The following is a 20,282-nucleotide window of genomic DNA, read 5'->3' on the forward strand; positions in this document are numbered from 1 at the left end:
TGTAACTTTCATTTCTAGATACAAATAACATTTCTATTTTAACTGGTTTTAGCCTCCATTATGCCAACCTTTTAAAAATGTTTAAAAGGGACCATTTATGAAAAAGTGCAACTCCCTCCCCTGTCCCCTGCATCCTGGAGATGGAAGCTGGTGTCTATCCTATGAACATCCTTTCTAAGGGAAGGCCCTCTCCCCCCACCAGTTTCTGTGGTGTTATAACATTATTAGGAGCCCTAGTGGTGCAGTGGTTAAGCGCTTGGCCGCTAGCCGAAAGGTCAGCAGTTTAAACCCACCAGCCAGCTGCTCTATGGGAGAAAGATGAGAGAGTCTGCTTTCATAAAGATTACAGCTTTGGAAACCATACGGGGCAGTTCTACTCTGTCCTTTAGGGCCGCTATGAGTTGGAACTGACTTGAGGGCAAGGGGTTTTTAAAACATTATACCCCACACTGCTCTACTACTACCCTTGCCACAGTGGAATGGACAGAAGGTGAGTACCTAATCTAAAAGCAGTCCTTCCATACTCCAGTGGATGTCACTCTGCCTTTACTCCACTGTCTCATGCTTCCTTATAGCAACTGCCACTCCTCTACTCTACGCAACTTCTGTAGGGTTACCAACTGTCAGACCTTTTACAGACCCTGCAGCAGAGTGGGAACTTGATCTGATCTAACCAGACTACTTAACCCCCACTGGACTCAAGGAGGGCCAGACTTCTTTTGCCACGTGTGATATGGATGTTCTCTGGGATATCTGACAAGGTAAACCTACAGTAGGCTGTACCATCAGTTGGAGAGAAACTAGTTGAGAATGAAATCAAAGAAAAAGAATACAGAGCCAAGAGACACTTGCCCAATCAACTTTATAACACCGAAATGGAAAGAAAGTTTCATTTTTATTCCTCTCTCCTCCATAATGGGCCTTGCTCCCTATATCCAGAATTCTAACTAATGACTATTAGCAATTCAGATTAAATAGGCTTTTATGGGATGGTCCAGGAATTCAATCATTCAATCATAGTATTGTAACGAAGATTTTGGGGAAAGCATATTTCACAGTAGCATTATAAATGATTTATCAAGCCCAATCCATTTGTGTATTGGTGCCTACCTATATTACAAATTAATATCAAACCATACAATAAAACAATGAAAGGTTATTCAAAAAAATGTACAGACTGCATGAAAAACAGAAGAGTTACTCCTAGCATAACTCATCCTCTACTATCAACTCTACTAAAATAGTCACTGGCTATAAAATACAAGGAAAAAAGGCAACCTGATTTGTCAAGATTAAAAGAATTTGTTTCCAAAGAATTTAGCTGACCATATTAACTGCTGGAATGTGAGTGGGATATTTACACGAAGGGAAAGCCTCCAAAAGCTTCTCTGCCTATTCTAAATAGTTTATGGAACCCCCAAACTACACTAGCATTTCTCCTCTCTGACTTCCAATAATACAGGAATATTTATGTATCTACAGGAGATAAACCAAAAGGGAATCTCCACATGTGTGTTCAACTGCCTCCATGAACAAATGCCTCCTTTGCCATGAGACAAAAAGAAGTGGATGGTGCCTAGCTACCGTTACTGAATGCTTTGATCAAAGATTCAGTAGAAGAATCCTGATCAAAAGGGGAAAAAATGCAAAAGAGAATTTAAAATTCTCATGGAATCCAGACTTTATGGAGCCAGTGAGGCTGGGTGAATCCCCAAAACTACTGCCCTGAGATAATCTTTAAACCTTAAACCAAAAATATTCCCTGAAGTCATCTTAAAATCAATCAATAACTTAGCTTAATTGGTAAAGAATGTCTTCCTTGAGCTCTGCATTGTGCTCTTTTATAGAATTATCAACATGGGATCAAACTGACAACAGCAACTCAAAGGTTAGATACGAAGCTTAGGGGGCAGTGAGCTAACGTTAATGCAGGAGGAACAATTCGGAAAAGGAGGTAAGAATGGTTACACAACTTGAAGACTGTAGTCAACGTCACTGAATTGGACCTGCAGAAATTGTTGAAATGGTGTATGTTTTGCTATGTACATTTTTAACAACAAAAACAAATTATTTTAAAAAAGAGAATCTCCGCTCTATGCATTATGCAAACTATAGTGACAAACACAGAAATTAAGAGTAAACTGCCATAAAAGCTGTTATTTGTGGTAATATTCTTGAAAGATAAAAATATCTGCAACTGGAAATAATGGAATATAGGTGGTCTCTAACAATGCTGAGAGTAATCACTGTGTTGAATTTCTGCTAGGTTAATTAAACTGCAGTTATTTTCTCTTATCTATTTAAAAAAAAAAAAGTCTAATTTTCTACCTGCCCAAATACACGTACTAGTCTCTAAAGGCAAGTGTTACGAGTAATCCTACCACTGATGGTCACAAAAAAGGAATGAAATCAGGCATATAATAGGAACTCTTTCAGTATACTTTTTGTAAAGCAATTAAAATGAACCTGGAAATGTACATCTAGCTAAAAACAGACTGGTGGAAAGAAAATATATGCGTGCCTCATTTTAACCAAATCCACTTGTTAGAAAAGATTAATCAAAAGCAGCCCACATTCAAGTATTTACAGCACTAACCACTTAACAAACAGGCATGCTGTTGCTGGGTGCCGTCGAGTTGATTTCGACTCATAATGACCCCATGTGACAGAGCAGAACTGCTCATAGGGTTTTCTTATAGGAACAGGAAAAAAAAGTTAAAATGCTGACTTTTGAATTAACTAAGCCACCACCCCTAAAAGAGTGCCAATCTTAATTTTTAAGAACACATATGGGCAGTGTGACAACTCTACAAATAAAAAGGGGAAGGGAACAAGAAGAGAAACAGAAGAGTAATAATAAGAGCTGAAAAGAAGGACTTAGAGGAAAAGATTAAAGGTAAGGAATGTAGCGGTGAAGTAGTCTGGGAGTATAATCACAGTAAAAGTTAATCACTATATTAGTTGTCTAAGGAACCCTGGTGGTGCAGTGGTTAAGCACTCTGATGCAACCCACCAGCCACCCTGAGGAAGAAAGATGTAGCAGTCTGCTTCTGTAAAGATCACAGCCTGGGAACCCCTATGGGACAGTTCTACTCTGCTCTATAGGGCCGCTATGAATTGGAATTGAGTCAAGGACAATGGGTCTGGTTTTGGGGTTTATACCAGTTCTGCTGCATGTACTCCAATCACTGATTTATTTCTGAGCATAAGTCAAGGTGTTCAATAATTGTTCAGGCCCTGGCTACTTTAGAGATCTCAATTATTTGTTATAACAACGAGACATAGAGATCAGAAACTCTATTCCTACTCGTCAAATGAATCTCTCAAGAAGGTGAAGACAAAGCTGCTTCTGATGGTCCTTTTCTAACTTTACAGCCTCCTGCTTATCTTGATGTTAACTGAATCTCAGTTACTGAGCTTCAGGGGTAAACATAAATACTACCTTTTCAATCTAGACTGATCCACAAGGAGTAATAAAAATGATAGCTTTGTAGAAACCCTTTTTTTACACAACTGACACCAGTATTTTGATATGGACATGAGATTAAATTAAAAACAACATAGCAGAAAAAATATTATATAGCTTTAGAACTTATTTCATATGAATTTTATCTAGGATGTTATTTTACTTGTTCTGAGGCTAGCTACAAAAAACTTTACAGCTGGGGATAAAATGGAGAAACTGAAATATTTATTCTAGAAAAGGTTAAAGGTAAAACAGCCTCCAATACAGAAAATACTATTGTTTGAAAGAAAATGGATCCTTCTGGGACACTACCAAAAAGCCAAAAGCACTCAGAATGGGCACAACTTTACTACAACTCAACACACATTAGCTCTGGAGTGTAAACCAAATAAGGGTGGCGCTCACAGTGAAGTAGCACCATAACAAGAGTGGAGAAAATGGGGTTCTGACATCCCCAGAATCTTAATGAGGCCTTGGATCACAAGACAACTTTGTACCTGAGCACAAACATTTACTATATTGTTAGAAATAGAGGGTGATTCCTCCTTAAACATGGGCGATTAAATATATTTCACTCTACTTGCCAATGAAAGCCCGGTAAAATGACAGTAAAGGGAACAGATTAGGTAAAAACTCAAAAGGCCAAAGACTGTGCTAAAGAAGACAACCACAGACTAGAGATGTCAGCAGACTTTCAGAGGATAGAAGGCAGATGGAGGAGGGGTAAATGAACTAGCAGAGTAGAAACAGTGGAAGCCTAAGTGCCTGCAAGAGCCAAACGAGAAACAAACTGATTCACCTCCAGAAGGCTCAGGAAATGGCATAGAGGGGAAGGGAGAAACGTCCAAGAACAAAAGTCTAGTTCTAAGTTTAAAAGCACTGTTTAGACACCCAACCCCGCAGGAAAAGACTGCAGGCTTAGTCTCCACAGAAATGCAACAGGAGAGACTCTGGATTCAAGGACCTTGGGGACAGAAGACAGCAGTGAGGCGCCTAAGAGGATCAAGTTAAACTCTGAACTAAGCCACCTGCAGGCAGTCTTCGCTATGGAAAATAAATAGCCCTAGAGAAGAGGCCTCTAGCTAGGGAAAGGGGGGAGAGGGTAGCAGGACTATTTTTTAAAAAGCCAGTTTGCCAGGAGTCACCCCACAATGAAACTCAAGGTTGACCCATGCTCCACCCATAATACACAAAGGCTCCAATCAGCGCTTTAGAATCTCACTTTTATATAATAATGAAATTTGAGAAAAGCTTCCAAGAAGAAAGACAGTTTAAAACAAGGGGAAAAATGAACTCAAGAGGTCTCAGGAACAATCCAGTAAGCAAAAGAAAATTTCAATAACAACAAAAACTATAAATAATATCCCTAGTAAGGTAACAGAAGGTATTTCCTCCATGAAATATGAGTAAAAAAATAAAAGTAACATTCTCAAATAAAAAGTGCAAAGAGCTGGACAAAAACAAACCCGTTGTCGCTGAGTCAATTCTGACCCATAGCGACCCTATAGGACAAGAGCAGAACTGTCCTATAGGCTTCCAAAGAGCGGCTGGGGGATTCGAACTGCTGACCTTTTGGTTAGCTGTCAAGCTCCTAACCACTGCACCACCAGGGCTCCGGACAAATATTACAAGAAATTGTCTAAAATGTAGAACAAAAAAGGCCGATGATCAGAAATGGGGAAAAAAGAAAAAAGAAAATTAGAGAATTGATCTATTTCAACATTCAGCTAATAGGATATTCAAAAAGACAGAACAGAGAAATTACATTGAAAGGGAGGGAATTACCCAAAAACTATTAGAAACTCTCTAGAACTGAAGAAAATGAGACTCTAGTCTAAATGGGCCCATAAAGTACCCAACACAGTTGAACGAGGGGAGACTACCAAGACACATTAAATTTCAGAACATTATTATGAATAAAAAGAAAATCCTAAAAGCCTCTGGAAATTTTTTAGAAAGTCACAGAGAAGACCGAGTAAGAATGGCATCAGACTTCTCAAGAGCAACAATAGAAGCCAGAAGGCAATGGCGTAATGTCTTCAAAATTCTGAAGGAAGATCACTTAACATAGAATCTACAGCTAAAACAACCAAAACATTTTTAGATACACAAGGTCTCAAAATCTATCTCCCATCCATGAAGCAAGGGAGAAAACCAAAAAAGAAGACAGAGGATCAAGAAAACAAGAAGAGAAATGAACAGAACTTCCAGAGTGATAGAAAACAGAATGTCTGGGCAAAGGCCTCACAGCAGGCATGGCCAACAACCAGTCCAAGGAAAGAGAGGAGATGGGGAATAAGTTTACCTGATACATATGACTCAGTGCAACTGGCATTGAGAAGATGTCTTTGGGTTTTTGTTGTTGTTGCTGTTGTTGTGTTAAAGGGTTTGAGGAGAATACATGAAAATTAAGGACATGGAAAAATAAAGCAATGATTAATTCCAGACAAAACAAAGTTATACAAAGAAACAAAATGCAATTATAGTATAACTTGGCTCATTTGGGAACAATATTTACATAGTTATAAGGAAAATACTGAACATTGATTAAATATCGTGATATAAACATACTGGGAGAATATGGAGAAGGTGAAGTTGGGGGGAGGGCGGAGGTGGTACAGGAAGAGAGCTAAATTTCTAATATACCTTAACAGGCAGTCAATGGATTTAAAAGAAAAAAAAAAAGGAGGCATCAGTATTTTATTTAGAATATGAAGGTTATTGTTTGTTCTGTGCCACTGAGCCGACTCCAACTCACAGCAACTCCGTGTACAACAGAACAGAACAACTGCCCGGTCCTGTGTCATCCCCACAATCATTGCTATGTTTGAGCCTACTGTTGCGTTCCCACCTGAGGGGTTCAAAGCTTCCAGCACTGTATCAGACAATGTTCCGCTGCTGTTCATAAGGTTTTTACTGGCCATTTTTTCAGAAGTAGATCACCAGGTCCTTCTTCCCAGTCTGTCTTAGTCTGGAAGCTCCACTGAAACCTGTCTACCATGAGTAACCCTGCTGGCATTTGAAATACCGGTGGCATGGCCTTCCAGCATCCCAGCAACACGCAAGCTACCACACTATGACAAACTGACAGACAAGTGGTGGAGAATACGAAGGTAAATTCTAGGGAAAAAAACAGCTAGAGGAGTGATGGGCAGCTTTTTCTGGAGAGGCAGAAAAGAGTAGGGGACTGCTGACTCATTATTATAAAACTTTATGGTGCACACACAGAGACAATTTGCAAAGCAAGGGAAACACACACGTCACTTTAACTGCTATCAAATCTATCTCACAGGTCATACTCATTTCTGTTACTGTTCAGAGACATACCAACGTGTTCAATATAAGGTACTGTTACCTGTCTTATCGTATCATTCATATGTGTGTGTGTGTGTGTGTGTGTATATATATATTTAAATACCCACCACAGGTTCCCCTAACAGAGTACAACAGTATAAACTAAACTACCACAACAATTATACAACAGATGTGTAATATTTTCTGAGGACTAAGAAAAGATAAAGAATGATCAGAGTTAGAAATTCTAAAGAAAGTTCTTCTAAAGTGTTAATAATGTATAATTACTAGAACTAAGTATACCTCCACAAGAGTTGGACTGTATTTTTTTTTTTCCCTTTATTTTGCACTTCCATTATCTGTAGTACTGGTACAATACCAGAAGTACATTGACAAATACTCTCTAACATGGAGGCATTTGCATGGCTATATTTATAGCTGTACATTTGGACCATTTATAATTTAGGCATTTAAATAATTCTCATGAATCAGGAGATCATCTGGTCTAGGCGATACGAAATTTTGCTTATGAGAAATTTTTGACACAAAATAGGACAAATCATATTGACAAGTTAGAAATTGTTCTAATACTCTTACGACTTCAGGCAGCTCTGTTTCCCTTCCATTAAAGGTAATTTTACAATGTCAAATCAAGTTTTTTGGCATTTAATTCTACTGAAACAACTTTTTTTCTTTAACAAATTATGAATGCATTTTTCAGTTTTCAAACTGCTTCTAACATAATTGTGAAGGCTAACTATCAATGGGTACTTACGTTGACTAATCCAAAATAGTGCTCATTGACTGGAAACTGCTCTGGACCAATCTCTTTCTCTAATGCCGAGGCATTGGCGCCCTATAAAATGAAAAACAAAAATCTTAGTTGTTAGAGTATTTGACACAATTACAATTACAGAGGCATAATGGAGCCATTCTTAGAAAAATTATGCATGTCCCCTATAATGCATAACAACATTGAAAGAAAATAAAATAGGATACTAAAGAATAAAGGCTTCTAATAACTTGACTAAAAACTAGTTTACAGAAACTTTCTCATGGAACAAAAGACTAGATCAAAGAATTATATGCGTAACTTGTTCCTCTGTTCTAAGCAACGAATTAAAGTCCCTGGAGACCTGGGGTGGTATAGATGGTTAACACGCTCAGCTGCTAATAGAAAGTTTGGCAGTTGGAGTCTACCTAGAGGTGCCTCAAAAAAAAAAAAAGGTCTGGTGATCTACTTCCAAAAAATCAGCCATTGAAAACAATACTCTGGTGCGCATGAGGTCACCATGAGTGGGAAATGACTCAATCACAACTGGTTTCTTTGTCATGTACGTTAATGGGAGAGTAATCCAGGAGCAAGGAGCCCTGGTGGCACAGTGAGTGGTTAAGGGCTCGGCTGCTAATCGAAAGGTTGGTGGTTCAAACCCACCAGTGGCTCCACAGGAGAAAAGACCTAGAGATCTGCTTCAGGAAAGATTAAAGCCCAGAAAACCCTACAAGGCAGTCCTACTCCGTCTGATAGCGTTGCTATGAGTCAGAATCAACTCCACACACCCAACAACAATCTAAGAGCAGCCACCTTGGAGAGGTGAAACTTTGTGAAATTAAATATGAATATATTCAATGCTTAGGAATTCTTCTGAGGTATCTACCTGAGAAATTCTCCCACAGAACTAAAAGGTAACGAAAAGGCTTACTGCAAAAGCTTATAAGCAGCCATCTAAGATACTCCACCGATCCCACCCTGTCTGGAGCAAGACAGAATGAAGAAAACCAAAGACACAAGGCAAAGATTAGTCCAAAGGACTAATGGAACACAACTACCACAGCCTCCACTAGGTATGAGACCAGCACAACTAGATGGTGCCCGGCTACCACCACTGACTGCTCTGAAAGGCATCACAATAGAGGGTCCCAGACAGAGCTGGAGAAAAATGTAGAACAAAATTCAAACTCACGAAAACAGACCAGACTTACTGGTCTGACAGAGACTGGAGAAACCCTGAGAGTATGGCCTCCAGACACCCTTTTAACTCAGTAGTGAACTCACTCCTGAGATACAACTTTCCGCCAAAGATTAGACAGGCCCATAATACAAACAATAATACATGTAGCTAAACCACGTACACAAGACTAAATGGGCACATCAGCCCAGGGGCAAGCACAAGAAGGCAGGAGGGGACAAGAAAGCTGGACGAGTCGAGAAGGGGAGAGTGTTGACATGTCATGGGGTTGACAACCAATATCACAAAACAATATGTACATTGTTTAATGAGAAACTAATCTGCTCTGTAAACTTTCATCTAAAACATAAAAAATAAATTTTAAACAATATATATACAGTATCATACAAAAAAAAAGAATGCTTACTGCAGTATCGTTTGATTGCAAGCTGACAGCAATCTAGGTGGTCCACCATTAAAGGAACAGATATGTAAAGTATAGCAGACTACTATGTAGTAGAGTCAGAATAAATGAACCAGATTTATATACAGAAACATGGATAAACTTCAAAACCATAATGTTAAATGAAAAAAGAAACAATGAGATGATCACAAAACACCACTAGCATGTGTGTATGTGTGTATATATGTGTGTGTGTATATATATATCACAAGGAAAGTGGACTAGAAGGGTGTACACTAAATATACTTGAATGGATGCTGGAAGAGGACTGGGAAATGAAATTGAGGATGAAGGATAAAGAGGAAAAAAATAAAATCCAACAAAAGAAGGGCCTTGCACAGACTATAATAGTGTGCTATAGTCTGAGGAAGATGATCAACTTAATTCTAAGCTCCTGAAGTCCTTGAAGAAAAAGCAGAGGAGGGAGGTGAGAGGGGCTAAAGCCCTGAGCACCATGTATGGGTAAATCACACACACAGATACTACTAAGTGAAATCGGAATGTACTTTGAAAGAAAAATGAAAGCAATTCTGATAAGTCTAGATATATTTACCTTGAAAATTCTCAAGAAAACAATATATTACCAGATAAATATAACTAATACGGTATTACTCAAAAAATACCCTAATACCACTTTGAAGAGATATATACAACGGACACAATGTGACTCCTCAATTACCCTGATTATATGGTTAACCACACATTAGTCCTTAGAATCCCGTGCCTGCTTTTTCCTTATTTAGCTCAGTTCCTGAACCTGAGACATCTTTTTTAGACACTGCATCCTTACAGTCACTTCCTGACAGGTCAAGACTGAAAATTAAGTCCTGTTTAAAGGTACTTAATGAGTTGGTAAGGTGGCCCTACTGGCGCAATGGTTAAGCACTTCGCTGCTAACCAAAAGGCTGGAGGTTCAAACCCACCGGCGGCTCCATGGGAGAAAAGACAAGGCGATCTGCTCCTGTAAAGAATACGGCCTAGGAAACCCTACGGGGCAGTTCTAGTCTGTCACATGCGGTCGCTACGAGTTGGAATTGACTTGATGGCACACAACAAGGATGAATTGATGCACAAGTTCTACCAAAACATGACATTTTTTCTAATGTCCTCCAGCCAATCATCATCTGTATATATACATGACATTATCTTTATTTTTTTAATTTAGGATTTACTTTTAGATAAAATCCTGATAAACCAGCTAGTTTATAAACATAATTTATTTCTAAATTTGGATATCAATTAATCATTGTAATTTAATGGACTAACAACACCAAATTCAACTATTACAGCACCTTCCGAGATCCACTGAACCAAAGTGTCTGACTAGCGGGAATGTCGCAAGTTCCACTCCCACACCCTGTCAGCTCAAGGACCTTGTCACAAAATTTGCTCACATATGTTGAAAAATATCAATAAGCCCAGATTTTTACCATCTACTCTAAAAATTCAGAAGGAGCCCCAGTGGTATAGTGGTTAAGCACTCAGATGCTAACCAAAAGGTCAGCGGTTCGAACCCACCAGCCACTCCATGGGAGAGAAGACCTGGCATACTGCTTCCATGAAGATTATTACAGCCTTGGGAAACCCTGTGGGGCAGTTCTACCTCATCCTATAGGGTAGCTACGAGTTGGAATTCGACTCGATGGCCAACGGGTGTAAAAATTCAAACTGCTAATTGGTTTATTCAAATTGGTATAATCCCTCCAGTCTCCAGAAAAAAAGAAAAGAAAAGGTGCTGTTATCTAAAATACAACCTCATACATCTAACAGGAACACTAAAATACCAGCACACACACCTTAGGACAACGGCATTTCTCGCCCTTAGGATGAACTAAAAACAGAACAACAGCATGTGAACAGTATCTTTCCAGTGTTACAGCAATTGCATCATGCCACACACCCTGGACTCTAACCATCCCAGATGTCCCTCTTGTCCCCATATATAACATGTAGTACTTTCATTCACTAGCTTAAAATGCCCTTCCCCCATCCCCACACTGTCCTCATGATAGTTTCAGTATTTATTAGCCTCTCTGTGCCTCACCTTCCTAACTCTAAAGGAAAATGTCACCACCGACTTTTCAGGACAACCACAAGAATTAACTTTTAACTTTTTGTAAGGCATCTGGTGGTGTCTGGTATGTAGTCCAAGTGTCCTGTAAATGTTGGTTCTCTTCTCCCTCTTCCCTTCAACTACCAGAAGGAAAAAAAACATTATTCTCATTGGCTAGTAACAGTAATAAATGCGATCAGATTCATGCAAAAGCTAAGAAATAACAAAGAGGCAAAAGTCATAAGAAAAAAAGAGAAAGCTGTAGTACAAAAAATAGACCCTTCTCTCTCCTCTGGCAGGCAAGAGCTGATTCCACTCAACAGCCACTACAGACATCATCACTGGGCTCCCCAGAAGCCTGACAGCAAAGCACAACCAAAACCCAATTCTGATTCTGTGGAGAGTAAACCAGGTGTGATAAAGTGCAAAGAGCCTGTCTTAATCATCTAGTGCTGCTGTAACAGAAATACCACAAGTGGATGCTTTCAACAAAGAGAAGTTTATTCTCTCACAGTCTAGTAGGCTGTAAGTCCAAATTCAGGGCATCAGCTCCAGGGGAAGGCTGTCTCTCTCTGTCAGCTCTGGAGAAAAGTCCTTGTCATCAATCCTCCCCTCGACTAGGAGCTTCTCAGCACAGGGACCCCGGGTCCAAAGGACGCACTCTTCTCCTGGCACAATTTTTCTGTTGGTATGAGATCCCCATGTCTCTCTGCTCGCTTCTCTCTTTTGTTATCTCAGAGATTGACTCAAAATACAACCTAAGTTTGTAGATTGAGTTCTGCCTCATTAACATAAGTGTTGCTAATCCTACCTCATTAACATTAGGATTTACAACACACAGGAAAATCACATCAGATGACAAAATGATGGACAATCACATAATACTGGGAATCACAGACTAGCCACGTTGACACATATTTTTGGGGGACACAATTCAATCCATGACAGAGCCCTAGATCATTGTCTTTCTGGATTTAAAAATCCTCGTTCATAAAATAAAAGAGTCAGACTCCTCAGGGATTTTCAAAATCCCTAGCTCCAAGTTTATTTGCTGGGTTTTCAAATAAACCTTTACATGAATTAAGGTTTGCACAGCTAAAAATGTTTAGAAAATGAAAGGATTAGGTTTCTAAAGCCCCTTCTAGCTCCATATTCTATCATTTCCAATCACTTTTATCAATGCTTCTGGGGATACTACTGTATTACTATACGGACACAGAATTTCAAGCCAACCAATATATGCCAAGCAGCAAAATCCAACAGTTTGAGGGATTATGGTTATGGATGAAGGTAGTATATCAAGATGCAAAGTAACAAAGAGAAAATGGAATTCACTTTATTACAGTTCTAACCAAACGTATAGCATAGTAAACTATCCCTCACTATAGTAATGCTGCTGTATAGCTGATTCTGCAAATGCAGGCAGGCACATCCCAAGGGCATTGATTCAAGATTTTCCCTGCTGAAATGATCAGAGTAAATCTCTACCTCTAACCTAATGCTAACTAAAAAGCTAAAAGTGTACACTAAGCAATCCATTTCTCATGAATAGTTTTTTATTTTAAAAAATGTTTTCAAAGGTAACACTAAATGAGGGTGAAGTGTACACAGCTTCACAAAGGTAAATGATGTCACTAAAATGTACACAAGAAAAAAGGACCTGCTGGTAACTGCTATGGCATATATATGTAAAGGTAGTTATGCATGAATATATATATATGTGTATGCATATGCATCTACGTGACTACATGCACATGTATTCATATATGTAATAAAGCATATAGGGGCACAGTTATGGATACTTCTTAGACATAATGAAACACCTTGCAGGACTAGATTTATGGATTTGAAGGATTAGGACCACAGCCTCGTGGGACATCTCAGTTAACTGGCATAATATAGTTCATAAAGTTAGGTTCTACATCCTAGTTTGGTGAGTGATGTCTGGGGTCTCAAAAGCTTGTGAGCGGCCATCTAAGATACATCTATTAGTCTCTACTCATCTAGAGCAAAAGAGAAAGAAGGAAAGCAAGACTCGTAGAAGAAACTAGTCTATAGGACAAACAGTCTACACCAAACATGGCCTCACCTACCCTGAGACGTGAAGAACTAGATGGTACCTAGCTACCACTACCAAATGTTCTAATCAGGGCCACAACAGATGGACCCTGACAGAATGGGAGAAAAACGTGGAATAAAACCTCAAATTCCAAAACAAACAAACAAAAAAAACTAGATCTACAGGACCAGTTGAGACTGGAGGACTCCCTCAGACTCCTGCCCTGAGATACTCTTCAAACCCTGAACTGAAATTCATCCCTCCTTAGGCCACCTTGTAGTTAAATAACAGATTGGCTCCTTTGAAAAATCACCTATATGAGACCAAACAGTCAACAATTACTTTAAGACAAAGATGAAACTGTAAAGGGGCAGGGAAACTAGATAATGGAAACGGAACAACCAGAGAGGAAATGAGAATGTTCACGAATTGTGAAGGATGTAACCAATGTCACTAAACAATTTGTGTAGAAATTGCTGAATGGGAACCTAAACTGTTACGTAAACCTTCAGGGGAAATACAATAAAATACTATTTTTTGGGGGGGGAAAAAAAAGGTGTTTTCAACAAGAGTTAGCTATGGGTGAAAACCAACCACCAAACCAAAAATTTGCTATGCAGTTTTTAGGCATTTTTAGAAGAGTTCTAAAACATAGACATCCCCTGAGGATTTTGATGGTGGCTGACAAATTTATCATGTCATGCAATAGTGAACCAAGCTCTCCCATGTTTAAACTGAGCCTAGCACAAGTCAACATTCAATAGGGATGGCTATGAATTATTTTCCATCCCCACATACTTGAGAAAGAGGACACTACCAAATTAACAATGGCTCATGAAGTCAGTGATTCTTTACTGAAGCAGAAGGAAAGAATGGTGGCGTGCCCAGCTAAGATGTTCTACTCTATAACTTTCACAGGTATCAAGATTCATTTGTTTTGTCTGAGTACACAGCATACATAGATGGAGAAAGATGCCATTTTCTGACTGTTTAGATATCATTTTTATAATGTAAGCAAAAGATTACTTTAGACTTAGTATCTGTTACTATGGAATTCATCATGAAGGAGCAATTAGATGCCCATAATGCTCCTGATGAAGACAACCAAAAGGTGTATGAAACTTAAAAAAAAAAATTACTGAGCTAGTGAGAAAATAGAAGAATCTAGAGAAACTAAAAAATAAAGTGGTCGGAGAACCCTGTGAGATAAGCAAACACTAAAGACAGATAGTGTGTTCACACTGAGGGTATTTGCTAAACCCTAGAGACATTTAAGGAGCCCTGGTGGTGCAAACAGTTAAGTGCTCAGCTGCGAAATGAAAGACTGGCAGTCTCCCAGCGGCTCCGTGGGAGAAAGGACTGGAGATTTGCTCCCATAAAGATTACAGCCAAGAAAGCCCTATCGGGCAGTTCTACTCTGTCACATGGAGTTGCTATGAGTTAGAATTGACTCAACAATACCCAACATCAACAAGTGATCTTTAGATTCTCTTCTGACAGCTGAATGGAGTACAGAAAACAGGCCCTAAAGCTTAGGGATCACCCAAGGTAGGACCCAAGCATGAAGCTGGGATCCCCAAAGGGCTACACCTTCAGCACGGAGAACAACACAGCAAGGAAACTTGTCCAATGTGACTCTGGCACTGGGGTGAAGGGGAAAAAAACAAATACCTTCCAAAATTCCATAACCACAAGTTGGCCCCCATGAAAGTTTGTGACCCAAATTCATACAAGTTGTGTGAGCTTAAAAAGAGTCTCAGGCAGAGAATTTAACTCAAAGAGATCCTGAGTTGGTAGTGCCCTCCACCACCACAACTGGCAGAATCACAAATTCACTCTGGAAAAAAAAAAATTCAATCCATCCCACAAAGAATTCTCACAAATAAAATTCCAAGAGATTTCAGTTTGCAGTCAAAAATCACAAAACCACACAGGAAAACAAAGCACCATGAATAAATGCCAACAGAAACAAAGATAGCAGAATCAAACTCATAAAGAGATTAAATATTAGAAAGATCAGACAGAAGATACAAAATAAATGTTTAATATGTGCCAAGAAATATCAAAGTCTAGCTATAAGAGCAAAGAAGATACTCTAACGTCTAAGCAGAGTTTTTTTTAAAAAGAAACACATAACACTTCTAAATATAAAACCGGCAATAATTGGAAGTAAAAACTCAAGGGTTGTACTTAAGAAACAAGGTTAATATTGGGTAATACTTTTTAGTCAACAGCCCTGTCAATACAATGTTACTAATTGAAACTAAAGTCTTATTCAAAATAGGAAATGTTGTTTTACAGAAAAGATACCATGGGAGAATGACTCAATGTAGTATGGTGCTGCTGCAGAAAGACCAACCAAAACCAAAGCCACTGCTGTGAATTCTGACTCATAGCAACCCTACAGGACAAAGGAGATGTGCCCTACAAGGTTTCCGAGGCTGTAATCTTTACAGAAGCAGACTGCCACATTTTTCTCCCACAGAGCAGTTGGTAGGTTCTAACGGCCAACCTTTTGGTTAACAGCTGAATGCTTAACCACTGTGCTATGAGGGCTCCTTGTAGAGAGACTAGGGTATATTAAAAATAGTATCCAACTAGCGAAGTTACAGTCTGGTCCTGGCTTACCACTAACTAACTAGCTGTCTGATTTGAAATGAAATGCTTCTTTGGACCCCAGTTAACTCCTATGCAAAACCTCTAGGTATATAGTACATCCCATCCCCACATTTCTAGCAACATGTGAATCTATAGGCTCTTCCAATCTCTATAAAATATTGGCTAGTCTATGAAAAGCCAAACATTAACAAAATCCTGAATAAAACTTCAGACATAGTGCCTTATCCTCAAAAATAACCATCTGAAAATAAAAACTAGTAGGCAATATAGTAAGCACTTTAAACTTATCTAGCACGAATGCTTGAAGACGAGGAATGCTTCTTCTCATATCCAGTAATAAACGTCCAAGTGAAAGATAAGTCAGTAGAAACTACGAGGATACCTTAGGTCTATCATTTTGATAATATAAAAGCAACAGACAGTATCTTAAGTGTTGCTGACAAGTCAAAGATACAATCTGAAAATCGGAAAAAGGAAAATGGTCTGGGAGATGGCTGCCTCTGATTAATTGTTTTACATAATTAACCAGGAAAAACATACAACTGACGTCCCTCACTCTGCCACCATGAGAAAGATACAAAGTGTATAAAAGCAAGCTGATAACAAGGGATGTTTTCAAGAATACAAGTTAGGGAAATTTCCTGGCCTACACCATCTACATACAACACTAGAATGTAGTGTTAAAAAAAAAGGGTCTACAAAGACACGTCATCTTGAAAACTTTAATTACCTTCAGTATACACCTACTCCTCACTTATCGACATGGTTAGGTTCCAAAGACCAGGTCATTATGTGAAAATCGGCATTATGTGAAAATGGAGGATGACCGCATTAGATCACAAAATGGAGAATGACTAAATCATTACATAATTGCCAACTTACATCATTACATAACTGCCAAACCACTGAGAATCATGGCCAATCACGCTGAAACATAACCTTAACCATCGCAGCCAGCGTTACTTTTGTCTTGCATTCGTTACTGACGGACGTACATCATTAATGTGCTAAATAGTTGAAAGGTAGATTTTTTACTGTGGCCGTAAATGGGAAATGTCATATAATGAGATAGTAAGTGAGGAGTAGGTAGGTGCACATTGTTTAAGGAGCCCTGGTGGCACAGTGGTTAAGTGCTCAGCTGCTAACTGAAAGGTTGGTGGTTCAAACCCACCAGCAGCTCCACAGGAGAAAGATGTGGCAGTATGCTTCCACAGAGATTATACAGCCTTGGAAACCCGACGGGGCAGTTCTACTTGTACTATAGGGTGACTAAGAGTCGGAATTAACTCGAGGGCAATGGGGTTATACATTGTTTAAGAACACAGAGCACTTAATACATTAAGAAATACAGCAAAAAATAATGAAAACTTAAAAGGATGAACATCTGTCTAGAAAATGTATTCAACAAGAATACTTTTTTTTATAGTAGATAATTATGACAAACTGTTAGTTTCCAGACAACTTTCTTTTTAATACAAACTGGAGAAAACCCAACACATTTTTCTGAGTGTCATGTTTCCAGTCGTATTCTGCAACCCAGTGTTTATCATTACGAGTTTAATATTGAAAGGGGCAAGACTGGGTCAGTGCACAGGGGAGAACTGCCAAATCAGGCAGGAAAGGCTTCCTGGAGGTGAGAGAAGCAAGTGACCTTGGGAAACTCAGAAAAGTCCCTGAGGCACAGGAAGCAGGCTATGTGAGGATGGGAGGATGTCACATAGCACACAGGAAGTGAACGTGAAGAGTGAAAAGGTAAATCCAAAGCACAGAAGATGATGTAAGAAGCAAGTTTATATCCCTTAAACTAGGAAAAAAGTAAAGAATCAAAGAGAAGGCTTAAAGTGCATACCTGTTGTCCTGGAAAATGCTGCATTACCTGAAACTATATCAAAAGCAACTACAATTTTTATGACAAAACAAATCATCTCCATTCCATAAGTTTTCAAGCGTCATACAAACAGCATCAAGGCAGTTGTTGCTGTTGTTGTTATTCTTGTTGGGTGCTGCTGAGTTGATTCCAACTCATAGCTACCCCATGTGACAGAAAGGAATGGCCCCATAGGGTTTTCTAGGCTGGAAGCAGATTGCCAGATCTTTTCTCCCACAGAGCAGCTAGTGGGTTCAAACTGCCAACCTCTGGGTTGGCAGCCACAAGCTTAACCATTGCACTACCAGGGCTTAAGCCGTCAAACTGATTCCAATTCAGAGCGATCCAATATGACACAGTAGAACTGCTCCATAGGATTTCCTAGGCTGAAATCCTTATGAAAGCAGATTGTCAGGTCTCTTCTTCTGCGGAGCTGCTGGGTGGGTTCGAACTGCCAACATTTAAGTTAGCGGTCAAGCACTTAACTACTGCACCACCAGGGCTCCTGTAACAAAGAAGTAGTCCTCTGGAAGTGTAAAATCCAGTAAATATCTGAATAACTATTTTCTACCAAGCACTGTGCTAGAAGTTGTAGAATGTAATTTTCAAATTATAGGACCCATTAGCATGTCGTAAAATCAATCTAGTGCATCACAACCAGTATTTTCTTTTTCGGTAACATACAATAGATCAGAGAATATCTCTCTACTAAGAATAAACAATGGTTCATGAAATTTTTGTTTCAATATAAATGTATATGCTGGGTCTCAATGTAAAGCCTATTTCTCACCGTGGATTGAAATCAAAGTTTTGATATACAGTGCTGTGAAAGGTACAGAAGTGTAAGACAAAAATTTTAAAATCATAATCCAACTGGGGAGTACACAGTGAATAAAAATAAGCTTTTTATGACATTAAAAAAAAATTTACTGCCACTGAGTCAATTCTGACTCACAGCAACCCTACAGGGCGGAGTACAACTGCTCCATAGGGTTTCCAAGGCTGTAAATCTTAATGGAAGCAGATCACCACACCTTTCTCCCACGAAGCGGCTGGTGGGTTCGAACTGCCGACCTTTTGGTTAGCAGCCAAGTGCTTAACATTGCGCCACTATACAAGTAGGAAATCATTTTAAAAAAACAATTTTAAAGTTACAGGCGAAAGAATACGTGCCAAAACGTATTCTACTTACACTACACCACAGTACAGGATGTCAGGACAGTGGTAACATTGAGAGGTGGAGAATCTGAGAAAGACTTCATAAAGAGCAAGGCCTTCAATTTTTTCCAAGAGAGTTTTCATAATGGGAAAATTAGAACCATAAAGAATAAACAGGAGGCACTTAAACACTGCAGCTGCAGGCTGTGCAACAGACTGAGCGATGGCCTGCAAACCAGGCAGCTGGTATTTCTGACTACAGTTGTTGTTAGGTGCCATGGAGTCGATTCCGACCCACAGCAACCCTATGCACAACAGAACGAAACACTGCCAAGTCCTGTGCCATCCTCACAATTGTTGCTATGCTTGAGCCCATTATTGCAGCCACTGTATCAATCCATCTCGTTGAGGGTCCTCCTCTTTTTGATGACCTTCTACTTTACCAAGCATGATGTCATTCTCCAGGGACTGATCCCTCCTGATAACATGTCCAAAGTATGTGAGATGTAGTCTCACCACCCTTGCTTGTTCATTCTTTCGGCAGTCCATGGTATATTCAATATTCTTTGCCAACATCACAATTCAAAGGCATAAATTCTTCCTTGGTCTTCCTTATTCATTGTCCAGCTTTCGCAGGCATATGAGGCAACTGGAAAATAACATGGCTTGGGTCAGGCACACCTCAGTGTTCAAGGTGACATCTTTACTTTTCAACACTTTAAAGAGGTCTTTTGCACCAGATTTGCCCAATGAAATGTGTCTTTTGATTTCCTGACTGCTGCTTCCATGGGTGTTGACGGTGGATCCAAGTAAAATGAAATCCTTGACAACTTCAATCTTTTCTCCGTTGACCAAGATGTTGCTTACTGGTTCAGTTGTGAGGATTTTTGTTTTATGTTGAGGTGTAATACATACTGAAGGCTGTGGTCTTTGATCTTCATCAATAAGCGCTTCTCTTCATTTTCAGCAAGCAAGGTTGTGTCATCGGCGTAACACAGGTTGTTAATGAGTCTCCCTCCAATCCTGATGCCCTGTTCTTCTTCATACAGTCCAGCTTCTCGGATTATTTGCTCAGCATACAGACTGAATAGACATACTGAAAGGATACGACCCTGATGCACACTTTTCTTGACTTTAAACCACGCAGTATCCCCTTGTTCTGTCCAAACAACTGCCTCTTGATCTATGTACAGTTCCTCGTGACCACAATTAAGTGTTCTGGAATTCCCATTCTTCGCAATGTTATCCATAATTTGTTATGATCCACACAGTAGAATGCCTTTGCATAGTCAATAAAACACAGGTAAACATCTTTCTGGTATTCTCTCCTTTCAGCCAGGATCCATCTGACATC

At 39.3% G+C, this 20,282-nt stretch overlaps 1 protein-coding gene across 2 annotated transcripts in view; it reads right to left on the reverse strand.

Moving 5' to 3' along the window:
• Positions 1 to 20,282, reverse strand: part of USP12 (ubiquitin specific peptidase 12) — a 92,057-nt gene that overhangs the window by 35,333 nt on the left and 36,442 nt on the right. For both annotated transcript variants that reach the window (XM_004386572.2, XM_023740931.1), the window contains exon 2: positions 7,536 to 7,616. In XM_004386572.2, coding sequence (XP_004386629.1) covers positions 7,536 to 7,616 — 81 coding nt within the window. The remainder of the gene's footprint in view (positions 1 to 7,535; positions 7,617 to 20,282) is intronic.

The sequence above is a fragment of the Trichechus manatus genome, unplaced genomic scaffold (genome assembly GCF_000243295.1).
Source record: "Trichechus manatus latirostris isolate Lorelei unplaced genomic scaffold, TriManLat1.0 scaffold00168, whole genome shotgun sequence".
NCBI lineage: Eukaryota > Metazoa > Chordata > Mammalia > Sirenia > Trichechidae > Trichechus > Trichechus manatus.